The sequence below is a fragment of the Raphanus sativus genome, chromosome 2 (assembly GCF_000801105.2).
Source record: "Raphanus sativus cultivar WK10039 chromosome 2, ASM80110v3, whole genome shotgun sequence".
Taxonomy (NCBI): Eukaryota; Viridiplantae; Streptophyta; class Magnoliopsida; order Brassicales; family Brassicaceae; genus Raphanus; species Raphanus sativus.
The window spans coordinates 24690303-24708747 of record NC_079512.1 but is presented as its reverse complement, the minus strand read 5'-3'; the positions used below and the strand labels follow the sequence as shown (position 1 = coordinate 24708747).

Sequence of the window (18445 nt, the reverse complement as noted above, 5' to 3'; positions counted from 1 at the left end):
GCACACTGTCTTCGGTCCAGTCTGGTTTTCGAGAGAGCCAAAGCCAAGAAATCAAAACCAAATCCCCTTTTAATCCAAATCCAATTTCAATTTCAAAATTGAACCACCACCACCGAGAAACCCTACGACTGCTCTGCCCCCAATGGATATAGCTCTCTTCTCGCCTTCCTCTCTCTTCGCCGCCGACGATGACTCCTCGGATGGAGAGACGACGGAGACGAGCCAGAGCTTCGTTGATAGGAATCACCAGTTTCCTGGAATGGTACGCTCCCTCTCCTCCTTTTGATTCCCGGTTTAGTGATATTTAGGCTCTCTCTGAAAAACAAATATAGTTTCAGTCAATGGTGATAGAATGTGTTTGGAAACAGGAATTGAATATCCGGGAATTCGGTTTCCACCAGCTGAATGCAAACTTGCTCTGGCCTGGTTCCTTCGCCTTTGCTGATTGGTTAGTCCAACGTCCCCATCTCATCCGTAACCGCCGTTGTCTCGAGATTGGAAGGTACTTCTACTTCCCCCTCCTCTTTATTGATTAGTCTAAAACTGAGAGTTCTTTCGTTTTTGGTCAGCGGCACGGGTGCTCTAGCTATTTTCCTTAAGAAGGAGTTTAATCTAGACATAACTACCTCAGACTACGATGACCAGGAGATTCAAGACAACATTGCTCATAACTGTACTGCAAACAACATCACCCCTTCTCTCCCCCATATCAACCGTCAGTTTTCGAAGTGAACCCACACCATTCTTTTTTTTTGTTTGTCTTGTCATTTTTGACATTCTTCTTTCTATTATAATGACAGATACATGGGGAGATGAATTTCCAACCTCAGTACCAGATTGGGATTTGATCATTGCCAGTGATATCCTTCTATGTATTTCTTTTTATTTTCCTTGTTTTTTTTTGTTTATCTGAAAACATGTTCATGCTCCTCATATTTTTTTTTCAATTTGTTGCAGATGTGAAACAGTACCCAAACTTGATTAAGTCTCTCTCTTTTCTCCTTAAGTCCTACAAACCTAAAGACACCACCACCAATGCCGTTAGTCCATCAGAGTGCAAGCCAAATGGTCAGTATCGTTTTCACAACTCCCCTTTTTCTTCTCTCTTTGTTATCACAACGCACACCAAAAAAAAGTCTGATCATTACTCTCTATTTTTAACAGTAGGAGCAGAGTCTGATATGCTACCGTGGCCGGTGTTCTTAATGAGTTGGAGAAGACGGATTGGGAAAGAGGACGAGTCTTTATTCTTTAGTGGTTGCCAAGAAGCTGGATTCGAGGTGAAGCATCTTGGAAACCGAGTTTATTGCATCAGCCTTACAGAAACCAACCTCTGAAGAATACGTTACTATACTACTCCTTATGAGTCGGGTCTCCTTCCGCAGATTGTTCGCCTCTGAAATTAGTGTGTTACTCTTGCCGCTTATTTGGATTTGCGTCTCTTTTCTTTTTTGGGTCAAAGTTAAAGGTGAAATGAGATACTGTTGTGGTAGGGGTCATTTCATCAGTTTGCGTCGCTTCCCGTGTAGATTGAATTTTTAACAAACGTTCTATTATGATCACAGCTCCTTTCTTGATCCAAATCTCTTATCCTATGCATAAACATTGCAAAGTGTATATTGTATGAATCATCATGATTTTAAGAAGGATCGACACATTTGTTCAAAAAAAAAAAAGAGAGAAGGATCGACACAAAGTATCTCGTGTATGTTGCATTTCGAGTATCGAGTATTTACCCAGTAGTTCGGCTAAGAGCCTAGAAGATTCATACCTATTTTTGGCTCAGTGGTTCAGTTCGAGTAGTTTCGGATTACTTGGATTTGGTTCGGATAATAAAACTAGAAATCAGAAAATACATGGACAAAAAAAAATTTTATTCGATTCTGATTTGGTTATTTTGAGTAGTTCAAATAGTTTGGAATAAATATCGAATATTTTAGATAAAATATCAAATAATTGAGATAATTTGGATAAAATTTAAATATTATGGATTATTATGTATATTTAAGATGAAAATATCTGAATATTTCTATTAGTTTGGAATACTTTCATCTAGTTTGAATATATTATAATAATTTAGGATTTTTCAAATATTTTCAAATACTTTTAATAGGAGTTTTTTAAATTAGATTTATATATTTAGTTATATTATATACATTATATAATTACTATTTTATATATTTGGATATCTCGATTTTCACTTGGATTTCTGTTCAATTCGGTTATTAGAAATATAGAAAAACAGATATCATTCGAGTATTTGAAGGTTTAAGGTTTAGATGTGATTTCGATTTTAGACATTTTGGTTCGATTCTAGTTCTCCGGTTCTTTTGTGGAGGCCTGACAAAAACACAAGTGTAAACCTCTTAAAAGTTCCGTAAGAAAGGTTTTGTCAACTGAAGTGGAGTGGAAGAGCGTTATCTGAAACTCGATCTAAATTGAAAATTTCCAACCACGGGAGGGGATATAAAATTAGGGTTTTAGGAAGGTGCGAGGAGCTTGGAAAGAGATGGAACTTTTAGGCTCATCATCATCATCCGAGTGTAATTTAGGGATTCTAGAAACTCTATCGGACGATGCGATTGAGGAAATCACAGAAAGCTACAGTGGCCTTTTCACCACAGTGGAGTCTCTCATTGCCGGAGATTCCTCAGTAGTCGAGGAGAAAGAGCTGGTGTCTCATGTTTCTACTCTCTGCAAGTACGGCCTTGCTTCTCTTGTTCGTGACCACTTCCTCTCATCTCTCCAGGTACACTCCCTTCCTTCCTTCCTTGTGAATAGTGCTTCAGCTTTCTTCTTGAGTTAGAAAAATATTCTTAACTTTTCAGCAAGCTTTTGACAAGGGCGGTGCATCCACTTTTTGGCTTCATTTTGATAATTTTCGCCATAACCAACATTCTGTAAGTTTTTCTCACAACGCTTGCTTTGCTTGCTTCCTTTGTTCGATTCATAAAGCTTACATATACTTTTCTGCAGGACTACGGAGAAGAGATTCACCAAGCCTTGTGTGGGGCTTTGGAAGAAATCTCTATAGAGAAGCAGTTTCTTGAGAAGTGTCTCTCCACACTTGTTCATGCTTTGCATTCCTTTGAAGAACAGTCTTCAGATTCCGAAAGAGTTGAGCTTTTTTCCAGATTCCAGTCAATGCTGTCTTCAACTTTGATGACCACTCTTCCTCATCACTTCCCTGGTAAATTCTGATTTTGATTTCTCGGAGTTTGTTCTATATATAATCTTTGCCACTTACTCTCTTTATTATGTCCTTTCAGAAATACTCCACTGGTATTTTAAGGAAAAGCTGGAGGAGCTAAGCGCAATCATGAACAACGAAGATGATGACGACGACGCCCAACAGCTCGAGAGCGATGGCATGGATCTGGACGATAAGCTGAGATCTAAAAACGGGGAAATGGATGTTGATCAAGGCTTTTCAAGACACGACGATCTGGTGAAGAACATCGGCAAAGTGGTCCGTAACCTTAGAAGCATTGGTTTCACTTCCATGGCTGAAAACGCCTACGCTTCTGCCATCTTCCTCCTTCTCAAGGCCAAAGTGCATGATCTGGCTGGTGATGATTACAGGACTTCTGTTTTGGGATCAATCAAAGAATGGATTCAGACAGTCCCTCTTCAGTTCCTTAATGCGCTTCTTTCTTATCTTGGTGATTCCGTAAGATACGGTACTACTACTACCACACCCTCTGGCCTCACGTCCCCTCTGGCTTCTTGTCCATCTCCAAGCTTCTCCAAAGTGGTGACTCCTTCCGAAGGAATCGTTAGGTGGAAGCTACGGCTTGAGTATTTTGCGTATGAGACACTTCAAGATTTAAGAATAGCCAAACTGTTTGAGATAATCGTCGACTATCCTGAGAGGTATTTGATTAGTAGTTTATATTTCTCTTTTAAATATTGCATCTCTGATGTGGAAAATTTGGGTTTGATGCAACAGTTCTCCTGCTATTGAAGACTTGAAACAGTGTCTTGAATACACTGGACAGCATTCTAAGCTAGTAGAGTCTTTTATCTCTTCGCTGAAATATCGTCTGCTCACTGCGGGTGCCTCAACCAATGATATATTGCATCAGTACGTGTCGACCATCAAAGCCCTCAGAGCAATAGACCCGGCTGGTGTGTTTCTGGAAGCAGTGGGTGAGCCGATCAGAGACTATTTGCGTGGAAGGAAAGATACCATTAAATGTATTGTCACTATGCTTACGGATGGAAGCGGCGGAGGAGGAGGGAATGCAAATGGTTCCGGGAACCCTGGGGATAGTCTTCTTGAAGAGTTGATGAGGGATGAAGAGAGTCAAGAGAATGTTGGTTTCGATGATGATTTTCACACTGATGATAAGCAAGCCTGGATCAATGCTTCTCGGTATCTTTTTTTCTTTTGTTTTTATCATCTTTTTGCATTGGATTTGGACTTATCGTAATCTGCTTTTGTGCCTCAGTTGGGAACCAGATCCTGTTGAGGCTGATCCTCTAAAAGGTAGCCTTAGTCAGAGGAAGGTAGACATACTGGGAATGCTTGTTGATATAATTGGATCTAAAGAGCAACTAGTTAATGAATATCGTGTTATGCTCGCTGAGAAGCTTCTCAACAAGACTGATTATGACATCGACACTGAGATACGCACTGTCGAACTTCTCAAGGCAATCTCCTTTTTCTTTTTTACTCTAACTTATTTCTACAGTGTTGGATTTGTTTTTTACCTTTCTCTTATTATGCCATCAATAGATACATTTTGGAGAAGCCAGTATGCAAAGATGTGAGATAATGCTGAACGACTTGATTGATTCTAAGAGAGTGAACACTAACATTAAAAAGGCATCTCAAACTGGTTAGATTTTTCTGAACTCTTCTCAATGTTATTTACATAGATTCCTGGCTGAATCTTATCTGTGTCCATCCCTTGTTGTTTAGGCACTGAGTTAGGAGAGAGTGAGCTGTCTGTTGATATTCTTACCTCGACGATACTTTCAACAAACTTCTGGCCGCCGATTCAGGTTCTTCCTTATGATTTTGCATCCATTTTATGAAAGGGTGTAGACTATTGTGATTGCTTCCATTCACTGAATTGGAGGAGGAATTTCAGGACGAGCCACTGGTGTTACCTGGACCTATAGACAAGCTGCTTTCAGATTATGCCAATCGGTATCATGAGATCAAGACCCCTCGTAAACTACTCTGGAAGAAAAATCTTGGCACTGTCAAGGTAGCCTTTGTTGTTTAGATACAATATGATACATGTTTTGTTTGGAGTACCGGAGAAAGCAGATACTGACAAAATTTAATTCCTCTCTCTCTTTGAAATGGCTTGGTTGAACTCAGTTGGAGTTGCAATTTGAAGACAGGGCAATGGAGTTTACAGTCTCACCCACACATGCAGCCATTATCATGCAGTTTCAAGAAAAGAAAAGGTAAACTTAACTCTACAAGAGTCCAATCATTATGGATTGTTCTCTCTCTGCCAAAGTTACTGAAATTATGTAAGTTTTTTTTTTGTTTTTTCAGTTGGAACTCTGTAGATCTTGCTGCAGCCACTGGGATACCCATTGATGTATTAAACAGAAGAGTAAACTTGTGGATAAGCAAGGTACCCACCCATAGTTTGATAAGAAAAAAAAGCATTCATTTTGGAGAAAGGATTTGTTCAAAAAAAAAAAAAAAAAAAATTTTGGAGAAAGGAAGAGGTAAACTTGTAAAGTATTATCCTGGACATTTTTAGGGAGTTTTGAGAGAGACAAGAGGAAGAGAGTCAAATGGGAATATGTACACGCTTGTTGAGTCCATAAGTGATTCCGGGAAAAACGAAAGCGAGGAGCTTTTGGGAGGTGATGAAGAGAGTGAAAGATCGATCGCCTCTGTGGAAGACCAGCTTCGCAAAGAAATGACCATATACGAGGTATGTTTATGATGAAACCTTCATATTCTATTTAATCTTTTCATTTGCGATAAAATCTTAAAAGTATTTATGAAATAAATATGTTTTTTAAATCAGAAATTCATCATGGGAATGCTCACAAATTTTGGAAGCATGGCACTAGAGCGAATCCATAACACTCTAAAGGTAACACAACCAAAGGGGCATATAAAAGTAACCACACTATCTTTTGCGAGGCTGTTGTCTTTGATATTGTATGATGAACATGTTTTGTGTTTGGTGGTGTAGATGTTCTGTGTAGCGGATCCGTCGTACGACAAGTCACTGCAACAGCTACAGAGCTTTCTATCAGGGTTGGTATCTGAAGAGAAACTAGAGTTTAGAGATGGAATGTATTTACTAAAAAAGTAGTTTCAACGACCGCTTGGTACATTTGTGTTATTGACCGACAGGAACTAGTTTTGTCCTCTCTTTTTTTGTTTGTTAACAACAAAGCATGTAGTAATATATTCAAATTTGAGATTCAGTTTGGAAGGAAACTGTAACCTTAATGAGATGTTCGAAGAAGGCCCAAGCGAGCCCACTAATTTGAGTGGATTCACTTTGTGGACCCCATTAAGTACTCTTGACACTTGGCACTGGAGACAATTTATACATTAGGACTCTCCTCCACTTGCGTGCAATCCTTGAAGTTGGGAAATCTTGAAAGTGAGACGACATGGGAGAAGAAGAGATATCACTACTTAAATTTCGTACTCTCCCTACGCTCAGGACCTCTGACTTCGCTCTCACCGACGAACCTTCGTCATGGAATCGCGGGAGAGGGAACATAAGAAGCGGTGGCGTTTTGAGCAATTTCGCGTCCTTATCGGTAGCTGTTAGGAGAGAAGGGAGGGAATCTGATGGAGCATTTGCGTCCGTTTCTGTGGTGATTAAGAAGGGAGATGACGACGTATTCGCGCCTACACTGGCTCAGCTATTGAAAAACCCCGTCGCTCTTTTGTCTTTCGTACCGAAAGACCCTGCTCTGTTTTTCGCAGGAGCATTCGCCGGAGCCGCCGCAAAGTCAGTGACGGCACCGCTTGATCGTATAAAGCTCCTCATGCAGGTACGTGTTTTGCCTTGTTTTAAATAATAGTTTATTGGTGAGCACAGCAGTACGCCGTCGTTTAACACTAGTTCTCTTTTTTTTTTTTGAGTAATGTGATTGTCTTCTTGTTACAGGAATACAGTTATACTTATTGGTTCTTACAAATTTACAATCTATTTAATTGACTACTTATTTAAACTATTATTATTGTTATAGACACATGGTATATATAATATTCTAAATTTTTTTTTTTTTGTAACTCAGGCTTTCAATATAATATTCTAAAATTTCATGCAAGGATTGGTTCTTCTTACTGTAAAAGTACACTCATTGTTGACTTGTTCTTTTTATATGTATATATGATTTGGAGTTTTACATATAACCACAGGCAATTATGCTAATTGGAAGAGAAGAAGGTGTTAAAGGTTATTGGAAAGGAAACCTACCTCAGGTACACGCTCACTATCTCTTTACATATACATGTATGTAAAAGTTGTGGGTAAATTTAGAGGAGTTTAACTGCTTATAATCTTTTATTTGGCCTTTATGTTTGTTCCAGGTGATAAGGATCATACCTTATAGAGCGATCCAGTTATTTGCATATGAAACATACAAGGTTTTTGATCCTTTGTCACATCTGTTTCTGCTTTTCATTTCAAAAATTTCAGAACCATCTCATCATTTTTTAAATGATTTATTCAGAAACTCTTCAGCGGAAAAGATGGCCAATTGTCTGGTCTTGGCATGCTTGGGGCTGGTGCTTGTGCTGGCATGACCTCTACCCTGGTAACTACTGTTGTTTATCTACTTCATCTAGTCTCACGATTTTTTTCTTTTTTAAATACCTTTAAGAATCTTATTTATGTTCTTATTGCAGATTACATATCCTTTAGATGTGCTGAGGTTAAGGTTAGCTGTTGAACCGGGGTATCGGACCATGTCCCAGGTATTTTCATTGCCATTTATAGACCAAAACTCTTAAAGCTCCATAAACTCCCTTAAATTAAGAAAGGAAAAAAAAAACGCAACATAGTCAAATGTAGGTTGCCTTGAACATACTGAGGGAGGAAGGACTTGCATCATTTTATAACGGTCTGGGTCCTTCGCTTTTAAGTATAGCTCCTTACATTGCCATCAACTTCTGCGTCTTTGATCTGTAAGTCTGCTGCTAACAGTTAAGTCCTTTACCACACCTGAAAATGTTTCAGTCAATTGGTTTTTTTACATTATTGACACTCCGCATGCATGCAGGGTAAAGAAATCTTTGCCAGAGAAGTATCAAAAGAAGACACAATCATCTTTGATAACAGCAGCGGTGGTTGCTGCTATTTCTACGGGTACATGCTATCCCTTGGATACCATTAGAAGACAGATGCAATTGAAGGGTACTCTTTATAAATCAGTATTTGACGCCTTCTCAGGTAAAAGAATACAACATCCTTATCAGCTTTCAAGAAAGGTAAGACTGACCTGACCGGTTTGTCCTTAACCGTTCTATAGGCATCGTTGAGCGTGGAGGAGTTATTGGCTTGTACCGTGGATTTGTCCCCAATGCCCTTAAAAGCATTCCAAACAGCAGGTAAATTTATTTCGTATATCTATCTATCTATAGATATACTTGTGATGAAGCCAGCTTTCTCATCTTCTTTCATGTTGTTGTTTTTAAGTATAAAGCTTACAACATTCGACATTGTTAAGAAACTCATTGCCGCAAGTGAGACGGAATTCCAAAGAATCGTCGATGATAATCGCAAGAAATCAGCAACTCCTCCTCCTAACTCAATCGATAAAGAAAAGTAAAGTCGCTGTTAAGTTTGAATCTCCCTTTGATCCTCCTAACATCTTCTTTTGCTGTGTGTATTTTTGAATTTGAAGGCATTAATTAAGCCCATAGAGTGTATGTCACAGTTCATATGTTTTGGTAATTAAAGTTGGGTTGTCTCCCGGCTTTACGTTCAGTAGTACTTGAAAGAGAACATGGAACAAAGCTTTTAAAACAAGGCTAGTGTGTTCCTTTGGCTGAAGCAAAGCTTGTTGGGGAATGGGGATGGACAACATTAATTTTTATTATTAATTTTTTAAAAATGATATAAAATGATTGTAAAATTTAATTTTTCAAAAAGAGAGAAAGACAAAATATCACCAAACCAAGTTTTTGTCACAAAAATAGACTCACAAAAAAAAAATGACCAAAATAAATTTTATCGAAGGGTAAATATGTATTTATAACACTTGGGTTAATTAATTTAAGATTTAGGGTTTAGAGTTAAGGGGTGGAGTTTTAGGAATGTGTTCAAATTTTTAAAAATAAAAAAAAATATTAAAATTTTCAAAACAAAAATGTGCTATTTTGGTCATTTTATTTTTTGAGTGCTATTTTTGTGACAAAAATTTAAAAAGTGATATTTTAGAAATTTGACCTTTTCAAAACATATAAAATATTTGAACAAATTAATTTAAATGTCAAATGTCGATCATTATTATTTTTTACTATTATATGAATTCGGCAATACATATTAGTTGTATGGTATATTTTTATAAATAATATTGTTTGGATTGTTTGACAAATTATATATGTTTGGATTGTTTGACAAATTATATATGTTGGTTTATGGTTTATTTTTCTTTTAAGAAATTGAGCAAAATAAATTAAAAAGTAAAAAATACTGATTAGTTAAATTATAACAACCGATCTGAAAAATAATGTATGAAAGAGATACGTACAAAGGTTATTTAACTTTTCTTTTGATATATAAATAGTATAGTTTTTCTCCTCCTGCTTTTTTTTTTTTGTCATCTGTGGTTTTATTGATTTCAAACTTTGAACGCCAAAAGACATGTTACAACAACTATCACCACTTCTAGAGCCGACGATTTAAAGAGATAAATTTCGGAGCCATAAGCCGGCGATTGCACAGATGCAATCCCGGAAACAAAACCACATAAGAACTACTTAAACTAATAAACAAAGATTTCACAAACAAAGACTAGACCAACAACTAACTACCTTAGACAAGACTCAAACCCAGCCAGAGAGAGAAACGAAACCGGCAAGATAGATCAGGATAACCGTAGCTGTCGATTGTATCTTATTTGCGCCTGAGCCCCACCACCCCCTCCAAAGCCAAATAAACCCGCCATTGAACTTTGGGGAAAGGTTACACATGTCTTCAACACGCTTCCTCTCCACTCACTCCCTCCAGATCCAACTAAGAACTTGCCATTGACCTCTGAACGAGTACACCCCGCGCCGATTATGCGCCTCAGAACCACAGTAAGGCCAAACGAACCAACAAGACACGCTCTAAAAACAGCCGGTAACCATAAATCTACCTCCACAAACCGTAGATCTGACGAGATCGACGCTTGCGAAGTCCGATTTGAGACTCTCTGCTTCAATCTGCTCGAAGCTTCTGACCAGATCTAATCCCCTTTTCGCGCAGTCGCCAACAACTATCACCAGAAATACAAGCCAGAGGAAACACAGACAAAACATAAGAAAAGGAACAAGAAAACGGGTCATCCCATAGACACGGCGACGAATCACCGGCCAAGGAAAACCCTAACGCGGCGGCTTTCTTTTTATCGCACTCTCTCTCGCTGGGGAACAAATACCTTCCTCTCTCCTCCTGCTTTTAGCTAGTATTTTTTTTGGACAACAGCTAGTGTTTTCTCTGTTACAAAATATATTGGTTCAGGAATGGACCGATTTCATGGACCGATTGGTTAGGTTGCAAACCACAGGCCGGTCGACTAGTATCAGCAAATCATTACAAAAAGCGGGGAACAAGTGTCATAGTTACCACGTGGCTTTATAAAATCCAACAAGAGTTTAAATGCAGCCAATCAGAGTAAAGCTCATCTATTTCGAAACATCACAAAAGATAACGTAGGATTCAATAAAGATAAGGTAGATAGTGTTTTGCACCGTCAGATGGATTTGTCAACTGATCCAACGGTCACGATCGTCTCTCCAAGATTATCCCACTCCTATCTTATAAGTTAATTGCAGCAGAGATTTTTTAACAAGACAGAAGTTACCTCTACCTCCTGAAATCACGAAAACGCTAAGATGGCCGCAACTCCCACCGCCGCCGCTGCTTCGTCCATCATGGGTACCCGCGTGGTTCCCGATATCCACTCCGGTTCGGGTAGAATCACAGCCAGGTTTGGGTTCGGGAAAAAGAAGGCGGCTCCCAAGAAGACCAAGACTACCGTGACTTCCGACAGGCCTCTCTGGTACCCAGGCGCCAAGTCTCCCGAGTGGCTTGACGGTTCCCTTGTTGGAGATTACGGTTTTGATCCTTTCGGTTTAGGTAAACCGGCCGAGTATCTCCAGTTCGACATAGACTCGCTAGACCAGAATCTGGCTAAGAACTTAGCCGGAGACGTGATCGGAACACGCACGGAAGAGGCTGCACCCAAATCGACGCCGTTTCAGCCGTACAGTGAGGTCTTCGGAATCCAGAGGTTCAGAGAATGCGAGCTGATTCACGGACGGTGGGCCATGCTCGCCACTCTCGGCGCTCTCTCCGTCGAATGGCTCACCGGCGTCACTTGGCAAGACGCCGGAAAGGTAAATGCTTCTCTGGAAAAATACGATAATATGAAAATGAGTCATGTAGAGTTAGTATACTTGTAGTAATGTAAGGCGTTGACTTATTGATTTTTTTATTTTTTTGTTTTTTATTTTTTGCTTTGACATATTGATAAATTAGTTTTTTTTTTTGGCTGAAATTAGTTATTTAATTTAATATTTGCGGTTGAGATATATTCTCAATGTAAGAACAAAAAATATTGTAGGTGGAGCTTGTGGATGGATCGTCCTACTTGGGGCAGCCACTACCCTTCTCCATCTCGACGTTGATATGGATCGAGGTGTTGGTGATCGGCTACATTGAGTTCCAGCGCAACGCTGAGCTTGACTCTGAGAAGCGTTTGTACCCTGGAGGCAAATTCTTCGACCCGCTTGGTTTAGCGTCTGACCCTGAGAAGATGGCTCAGCTTCAGTTAGCTGAGATCAAGCACGCGCGTCTTGCCATGGTCGCCTTCTTGGGCTTCGCTGTTCAAGCCGCTGCGACTGGTAAAGGTCCACTCAACAATTGGGCTACTCACCTCAGTGATCCGCTTCACACCACCATCATCGATACCTTCTCCTCTTAGAAATCATTTTCTCCTTTCTCATCATCATCTCTATCGTGTAATGTAACTTTGTTCTAGTAGTATAAAACAGAGCTGCTATGAGACTGAATCGCGTTTTGCCATTTAAAATTGGTTTTGGGCTTTTGTTTGTGTGGTCTTATAACCTGTTTGGGCCATGACAATATTATTGGCCTGATTGTCATTTTCTATGGCTGACCAAGATTGAAACTGATGAATCACCTAGTAATTTTGTGAGTGTGGGAGGGACGCTTAGCTTATGAAATTCAGCAGTATCTACACAAATGATGAAAGGCTCATGGACTACACAAACCCGCTTGGAAAGAACATCTTTGAGGCTCATTATGCACCACAAGGTTTTAGAGATGCAGTGACCTAGCTCATTATGCCACTGAACATGTGCTCAGTGTCTCTTTTATAGATCATTGAGAACATGTATTCAAACTCGTCCAATGATATAACAAAATTTCCATCATTTCGTGCCTAGATCGTATTTGTATTAATTAATGATAACACTATAGCTGTCAAAAAAATAAAAATAATGATAACACTATTTTCATTCTGTTATTAGTGGTTTATTTGTTTTGTTTTATTTTTCTCAAAGTCCAACTTTTCTGTATATGATATTTGTTATTTTTGTCGTTTATCAAACAGAATTGACTATTCACTCGGAGGGAAAAAAAAGAAGAGAAACATACAAAAGGATAGAAGACACACTTAATCAAACAAACAAAGAAGCACCGCGTGGGATTTGGATGGACATGGGAGACTTCTCTTGTGAAGGTCTCCCTGCCTTGTCACAGTTCCGTAATGTGGGAGGATGTTCAATTAACATTTGTTTTTCTTCCCTTTTAGACGTTGACATGTACATCTGGTTGCTTGCTCGTCTACACAAACGAAAACGTTACAGAATTGCCTTGAAATTTTGATACGTTTAGAGTGACTCCTTGGGGATTGTCTTTTTTCCTTGGGGATTGTCTTTACGAATTGATAAATATGTATTGTCAAAATAAAAATGGCCTATTCAACGTTGAAAATTGATGAAATAAAATAACGAAATTAGTGACCGTTCCACCGCGAAGGACCATAAGGAAAACATGCACTAATATTACGATTATGTTTGAAAAAAAGAAGTTAAGCTTGAATAATTTCTTCGACGCCGGATTCACATTCATAGACTGTAAATCCATTTTATTTGGTCAAAAAATAATATAAAACGGTATATTGCCACTTGGGACAAACTTCACATACCCAATAATGAGTGACCAAATAATAGTGGGGCTTCAATTCATCTAATGTAATTATGTTCGATTATCTATTGGATAATAAGATTGATACTAATATTCAACAACCAAATCTCTATATTTAATGGGAGTAATGAGTTAGATTGTATTATCCGAAAAGGAAATCTTATCCCAGGATGGCCTTAATTAAAATGTTGGTTTTAACATCAAAATCAAAATGGATAAGCTATATATTGAAAGCTTGAAACCAACCATGTTGATGATTAATGATTCACTACTTGAGTTAAAATGAAATTTAGTTTACTTGTAATTAAGTTATGGTTGGTCATTGTGAACGTAGCAGATAATGAAATAAGTAGCTAGGTTTCCATGCAGAAAAGGTATATATGAACACGTGACACGTCCCATAAACTATGCTAGGTTTTGGTTCGGAATATCTTACCCCTTCAAAAATATTATCCAGTCCACAATGAAAACATGCATGCAGTAATACTAAACTATCATATATCATTAGTTTTTAATGTGTTATATAGCTTTTGCATCAAGCAAACTTTGTAAGATTGAATCCGAAAATAACACAATAGACATCCAAACTAACTTTTTTTTAAATGTTGGTTTTGTTGATTTAGTCAAAGAGATCGTTAAAAACGATAAATTCAAAAACACCACAACAAGGTTCAAAAAAAGTAGCTGGCTAATATTATAGATGTACAAAGGAATTAAAACAAAGGGTGAATATACAACTATCATCTACCGCTCATGATCACAGAACTCGAAGAAACCCTCGTGACGGAGAAAGATGCGACAGAGCTAGAATCAGCCCTATCAGACGAAACATAACCTTCTAACTTTGATCTTCTCGAAAAGTCTGAATACCCCCAGTGGTCGTCAATCTCAGGAACATCTTCCTCTCCGTCCAAATACCTAATCACCATTCTCATCGACGGCCGAGAAGCCGGTCTCTGATGGCAACAGAGCAACCCCACAGTGAGGGCAAGCTTCGCCTCTCCACGTTCGTAACCAAATCCTAGTCTCGGGTCGACTGCTGGGAGAATGTCGCCAGTCTGGCGCAGCTCCATGACCCAGTCTGCCAAAAAGAATGTCCCGGAGTCCGTCGGCCTCCTCCCGGACACGATCTCCAAAAGCAAAACGCCAAACGCGTAAACATCAGACGCGGTAGACGATTGGCCGTTGCGCGTCAGCTCGGGGGCCATGTAGCCGATGGTGCCGACGACTACGGTGGTGTGAGAGAGCGTTTCGCGCTCGTAAAGCCTGGCGAGCCCGAAATCTCCCAGCCTAGGGTTCATGTTATCCTCGATGAGAACGTTGCTGGGCTTCACGTCTCTGTGGACCACGATCTTCTCCCACTCTTCGTGGAGGTAGAGTAACCCGGACGCGATTCCTCTGGCGATCCGGAGACGCGCGTTCCAGGACAAAACGGCGCCGCTCTGTCTCGGTCTTGTGTAGAGAAGAGAGTCTAGGCTTCCGTTGGGGATGTAGTCGTAGATGAGGAGGAGATCGTTTTTGTGTTTGCACCATCCCTGGAGGTTGACTAGGTTCTTGTGCCTTAGACGCCCTAAACTCTCGATCTCGGCCACGAACTCTCGAACGCCTTGCATGCTGTTCGGAGTTATCTTCTTGACGGCGATTTGTTCAGAAGGAGAGGATGATGAAGAGAGGCTTCCTCTGAAGACGGTGCCGAATCCTCCGGCACCGATAATCTTGTTCGGGTTGAATCCATCGGTGGCGGAGTAGAGATCTTTGTATCTGAGCCTATGGGGATGATTGACCTCCCAGTCCTCGAGGATCTCTCCTCGTTGCAAACGCTTCTTGTACATGACGAAGAAGAATAGTAACGCGAGCAAGATGAGCGTTACTCCGGAGAGAGCCACGATGAGAGCGAGGATCTGAGGATCGAAGCCTCTCTCCATGGCAGTGTTGGGAGGTGCAGGAGGAAGCTCCGAGATGTTGAGGGGATTCGCAAGGGGACGATCTACTCCGCTTGAGAAACTCCAACCCATCACGTAGTGAGCACTGGCCTGACCTCTCCCAGTGGCTGCCGTGAACCCCACGTACATTTCTTCTTGCAATATCCCTACCAGTTGGGGAACAGGTTGTTGCGAGATCAAAGGCCTTAAGGGTCTAGACTCCAAACTGGCAGGGTAGACAGTGAGACTAAGGGTTTGGGTTGGTCCGTCGTAATGCAAAAGTGCATGTATCGGATCCCCGCGCTCGAGCAAGAAATCCTCAAGACGGTTACCATTGTCGTAATAAGCAACTGGTTGTTGGATACCCGATTTGAGGCTGTTGAAATTCAGACCGATGTGATTCCCAGTGGTATCCTCGCCGTCTTTGAATCCTTGCACCGTGTCGAATTCAACCGCGAATACGTGATTCGTAAGATTCCCGTCGTTGTCTTTGTTGAGCAGTCCCAAGTACTGCTCGGCGTCTGCTCCCTGGCGGTCAGGGGTCGGGGAAAGGGTGAAGGTGAATCCGAAACCTCCGTTGCCGGAGCTTGTAGGGATGATTACGAAGACGAATGATGTGCTGAAAGAAGCGACCGTTGTGGAAGTTCCGTTGGTCTCCAGCAATCTCACCGGTTTATTGTAGAACGCTGTACCGGTAACGTCTGGGTTTCGGTCAGTGAGTCTAAGCAGTCCGTCGGGTTTGATCGTCGCAGCTCCTGAAACTTGAATCACTGATTCGTTTCCACTAAATCCTGGGAAAGTAAAGTTTGTTGTTGTTGTTGTTCTCTGAGCTCGAACAGAGACAGTCGAAACCAAGAAAAACATGAACAAAGGCAAGACCATGGCTCTTTCAGTTCCCATAATTAGTAGACAAAAGGTGTTTAAAAAGATAACAAGGGATATATGTGTGTGTTCTCTGTAGATATGTTCTTATAAGGAGGAGGCTACACAAGGACTTTTGCAAGTTTTAAACAAAGAAATTTCTTCCTCCATCTTTTAACTGGTTCACATTAACGTGTCTTTGACTATACATATATGGAATCCCGTTTGGTTGGGTTTGTCGTCAATTTCGTATTTGTTTCACAATCACATTTTCAATATAATATTGTTTATTTATTTTTCAACAAGATCGACTTTTAATATCTCTAAGTTGTGGTTATGATCAAATGCTGTCATCTATTATTTCTTTTGCTTATAATCAATTACTTACGGTATAATCTTTTTAAATTTATAATCTATAAATTAATATATTTATAAACTAACATAATTTCATAGTCTCAAATTGAGTTTTTGATTCAATTAATATTTCGATAAATTAATAATCTCTGTAAATTAATAAAAAAAAACAGAGTGGAAACTCTTTTACTCTAAATTCGACTTTAAAAAAAACAGAGTGAAAATTGGAAAAAAATTTCAAGGACAATAATAATAATAATAATTTATATAAATAATGATAATCATTGACATATTATTAATTCAAGGATGATAATAATAGTTTATATAAATAATGATAATTTGGAAAAGAACTATATAATCTTTTGCTAAGTTCAGTCAAGAAGTACCATTTAACCATAAAACTAATTCAATAATAATAATAATAATAATAATAATAATAATAATAATAATAATAATAATAATAATAAACTCAAGGTTAGACAACATTGAAGAAACCCTTATTCAAAAATATTGCTAAATCATACCACAAATATATATATATATATAATTTGGTCTCCTCCCATCATTTCTGGAGAAAGTATAAAATAATATAAATTTAGGATGTTGATCATTTCTTTATGCTTGAAACCCACAAATATGTTTTTTTCTTCTTAAAGATCCAACGCAACTACATTGGCGAACTTTGACATATTCCAAATATGCTTTGAACCTGCAGATATTTTATTATATTCGAGAGAAAAAAACAATAGAAATTGACTTTGATTGTACGATTTGACTTAAGATAGATGAAAATAAAATATTGATTTAAGCTAATTCCTAACTTATACAGGACTGCGGTAAATTAACTTCCACAAATGATTAGTAATAATATGATTACCTTATAAACGTTGAAAATAAAAGAAAAAGGTATGCTTTATTCCCATTTCATTTTTACCTAAAATAGATCGATGAGTAGATACTACTCACCGAGTCCATTGCAATTAATTAATTAGAATATTAGATAACAACTTATTCGAAAACAAAAATTAGCACAAATTTCAACATTGATACGATTGTCCTCATATATCCTTATCAGTTTGACTTTGAAAATGTTGGCCGATTCAGTTTGCCATTTGTACACTAACGAGTTCTAGAATACGTCACGTGGACGTGGTCATGTGAGATTGAAATACGTCCGCAGTCTTCTAAAACCAAAGGACCCAAAAACAAAGCCAGATTTTTATTTCTACCTACGTAACTCAAACACGGTGGTGGTGCATGTTAAATTTTGGAAGAAGACCGTCGACAGAAAAAAGTTAATAACTGATCATATGTTTGGCAAAAAAACATAGAAAGACTACCTTTTTTTTTAACGTAACCACCAAAGTCAACCATATAATAAAAAAGAGACGAATTAAGAAATAATCACAACTTAAAAGCAACTTGGGTGCGTGGGGGTAGGGGGGGGGGGGGGGGGGGTGGTTTGTTCCCCGCATTATCTCATGCATTGGATCAGTGCCGGACCAATCTAAAAAAGATTACCCCGATCCAAATTTAATATTATGTCCGTTTCAACACTTCGTGCATAATTTTTTTTTCATCACATTGTACATAATTTATCAAGACCACAAAATAATATAAAAACAACATAAATTTTTGTTTAGAAAAATCAAATTCCATATTAATTCGGATGCCCCAATCTTTGATTTGGATGGCTTCCCCTCAACCCCGGCCCTGTATTGGATATACCCTATTTGTCCTAGCAAAAAAAAACTTGTTTTCGTAACTCAAAGACTGTCTACTGTTCACCAGAGCATTAGATAATAGCGAATCAACCCTAAAAAACTTGTTTTCGTAACTAAAAGACTGTCTACTGTTCACCAGAGCATTAGATAATAGCGAATCAACCCTATTCTTTTGATAATAATCCCATCTTCTTCATTT

General features: G+C 38.9%; 5 protein-coding genes across 6 annotated transcripts; 4 read left to right on the top strand and 1 right to left on the bottom strand.

The window, feature by feature from the left end:
• The first annotated feature begins 8 nt into the window (after positions 1 to 8).
• Positions 9 to 1583, top strand: LOC108843480 (protein N-terminal and lysine N-methyltransferase efm7). 2 transcript variants are annotated; one of them, XM_018616691.2, is made up of 6 exons: positions 9 to 262; positions 369 to 502; positions 570 to 715; positions 801 to 872; positions 958 to 1068; positions 1168 to 1583. In XM_018616691.2, the coding sequence occupies exons 1-6, from the start codon at positions 143 to 145 to the stop codon at positions 1335 to 1337; spliced, it is 753 nt and encodes a 250-aa protein (XP_018472193.1). In that variant the 5' UTR covers positions 9 to 142; the 3' UTR covers positions 1338 to 1583. The 2 variants fall into 2 exon arrangements, with proteins under 2 accessions (XP_018472193.1, XP_018472192.1); XM_018616690.2 differs by having other exon boundaries at positions 1165 to 1583.
• A 783-nt stretch (positions 1584 to 2366) lies between these two features.
• On the top strand, positions 2367 to 6424 carry LOC108817926 (anaphase-promoting complex subunit 2). Its single transcript, XM_018590753.2, has 14 exons — positions 2367 to 2749; positions 2829 to 2900; positions 2977 to 3190; positions 3270 to 3873; positions 3950 to 4375; positions 4452 to 4653; positions 4739 to 4841; positions 4925 to 5007; positions 5097 to 5216; positions 5333 to 5421; positions 5516 to 5597; positions 5730 to 5906; positions 6003 to 6071; positions 6174 to 6424. Exons 1-14 carry the CDS (start codon positions 2510 to 2512, stop codon positions 6294 to 6296), a joined length of 2604 nt encoding a protein of 867 aa, XP_018446255.2. The 5' UTR covers positions 2367 to 2509; the 3' UTR covers positions 6297 to 6424.
• A 169-nt stretch (positions 6425 to 6593) lies between these two features.
• On the top strand, positions 6594 to 8933 carry LOC108841755 (thylakoid ADP,ATP carrier protein, chloroplastic). Its single transcript, XM_057004246.1, has 9 exons — positions 6594 to 6993; positions 7358 to 7426; positions 7535 to 7591; positions 7678 to 7761; positions 7853 to 7921; positions 8019 to 8131; positions 8227 to 8396; positions 8476 to 8554; positions 8643 to 8933. Exons 1-9 carry the CDS (start codon positions 6604 to 6606, stop codon positions 8773 to 8775), a joined length of 1164 nt encoding a protein of 387 aa, XP_056860226.1. The 5' UTR covers positions 6594 to 6603; the 3' UTR covers positions 8776 to 8933.
• Positions 8934 to 10997: 2064 nt separating this feature from the next.
• Positions 10998 to 12226, top strand: LOC108841759 (chlorophyll a-b binding protein CP29.1, chloroplastic). The gene is made up of 2 exons (XM_018614521.2): positions 10998 to 11551; positions 11779 to 12226. Exons 1-2 carry the CDS (start codon positions 11048 to 11050, stop codon positions 12136 to 12138), a joined length of 864 nt encoding a protein of 287 aa, XP_018470023.2. The 5' UTR covers positions 10998 to 11047; the 3' UTR covers positions 12139 to 12226.
• A 1800-nt stretch (positions 12227 to 14026) lies between these two features.
• On the bottom strand, positions 14027 to 16335 carry LOC108841753 (lectin-domain containing receptor kinase VI.3-like). The gene has a single exon (XM_018614511.2). It carries the CDS (start codon positions 16205 to 16207, stop codon positions 14126 to 14128), a length of 2082 nt encoding a protein of 693 aa, XP_018470013.2. The 5' UTR covers positions 16208 to 16335; the 3' UTR covers positions 14027 to 14125.
• Positions 16336 to 18445: the final 2110 nt, after the last annotated feature.

What these genes read in the sequence shown, in the direction of transcription:
- LOC108841753 (XM_018614511.2), bottom strand. Translation starts at nt 16,207, where the DNA reads ATGGGAACTGAAAGAGCCATGGTCTTGCCTTTGTTCATGTTTTTCTTG.
- LOC108841759 (XM_018614521.2), top strand. Translation starts at nt 11,048, where the DNA reads ATGGCCGCAACTCCCACCGCCGCCGCTGCTTCGTCCATCATGGGTACC. An exon ending in CTTGGCAAGACGCCGGAAAG is followed by an intron (nt 11,552 to 11,778) that starts GTAAATGCTTCT and finishes AAAATATTGTAG; the next exon opens with GTGGAGCTTGTGGATGGATC.
- LOC108817926 (XM_018590753.2), top strand. Translation starts at nt 2,510, where the DNA reads ATGGAACTTTTAGGCTCATCATCATCATCCGAGTGTAATTTAGGGATT. An exon ending in TAAAAAGGCATCTCAAACTG is followed by an intron (nt 4,842 to 4,924) that starts GTTAGATTTTTC and finishes CTTGTTGTTTAG; the next exon opens with GCACTGAGTTAGGAGAGAGT. An exon ending in AAGAAATGACCATATACGAG is followed by an intron (nt 5,907 to 6,002) that starts GTATGTTTATGA and finishes TTTTTAAATCAG; the next exon opens with AAATTCATCATGGGAATGCT.
- LOC108843480 (XM_018616690.2), top strand. Translation starts at nt 143, where the DNA reads ATGGATATAGCTCTCTTCTCGCCTTCCTCTCTCTTCGCCGCCGACGAT. An exon ending in ATCACCAGTTTCCTGGAATG is followed by an intron (nt 263 to 368) that starts GTACGCTCCCTC and finishes GTTTGGAAACAG; the next exon opens with GAATTGAATATCCGGGAATT. An exon ending in ATCAGAGTGCAAGCCAAATG is followed by an intron (nt 1,069 to 1,164) that starts GTCAGTATCGTT and finishes TATTTTTAACAG; the next exon opens with TAGGAGCAGAGTCTGATATG.
- LOC108841755 (XM_057004246.1), top strand. Translation starts at nt 6,604, where the DNA reads ATGGGAGAAGAAGAGATATCACTACTTAAATTTCGTACTCTCCCTACG. An exon ending in TTGCATATGAAACATACAAG is followed by an intron (nt 7,592 to 7,677) that starts GTTTTTGATCCT and finishes TGATTTATTCAG; the next exon opens with AAACTCTTCAGCGGAAAAGA. An exon ending in CTGGCATGACCTCTACCCTG is followed by an intron (nt 7,762 to 7,852) that starts GTAACTACTGTT and finishes TTCTTATTGCAG; the next exon opens with ATTACATATCCTTTAGATGT.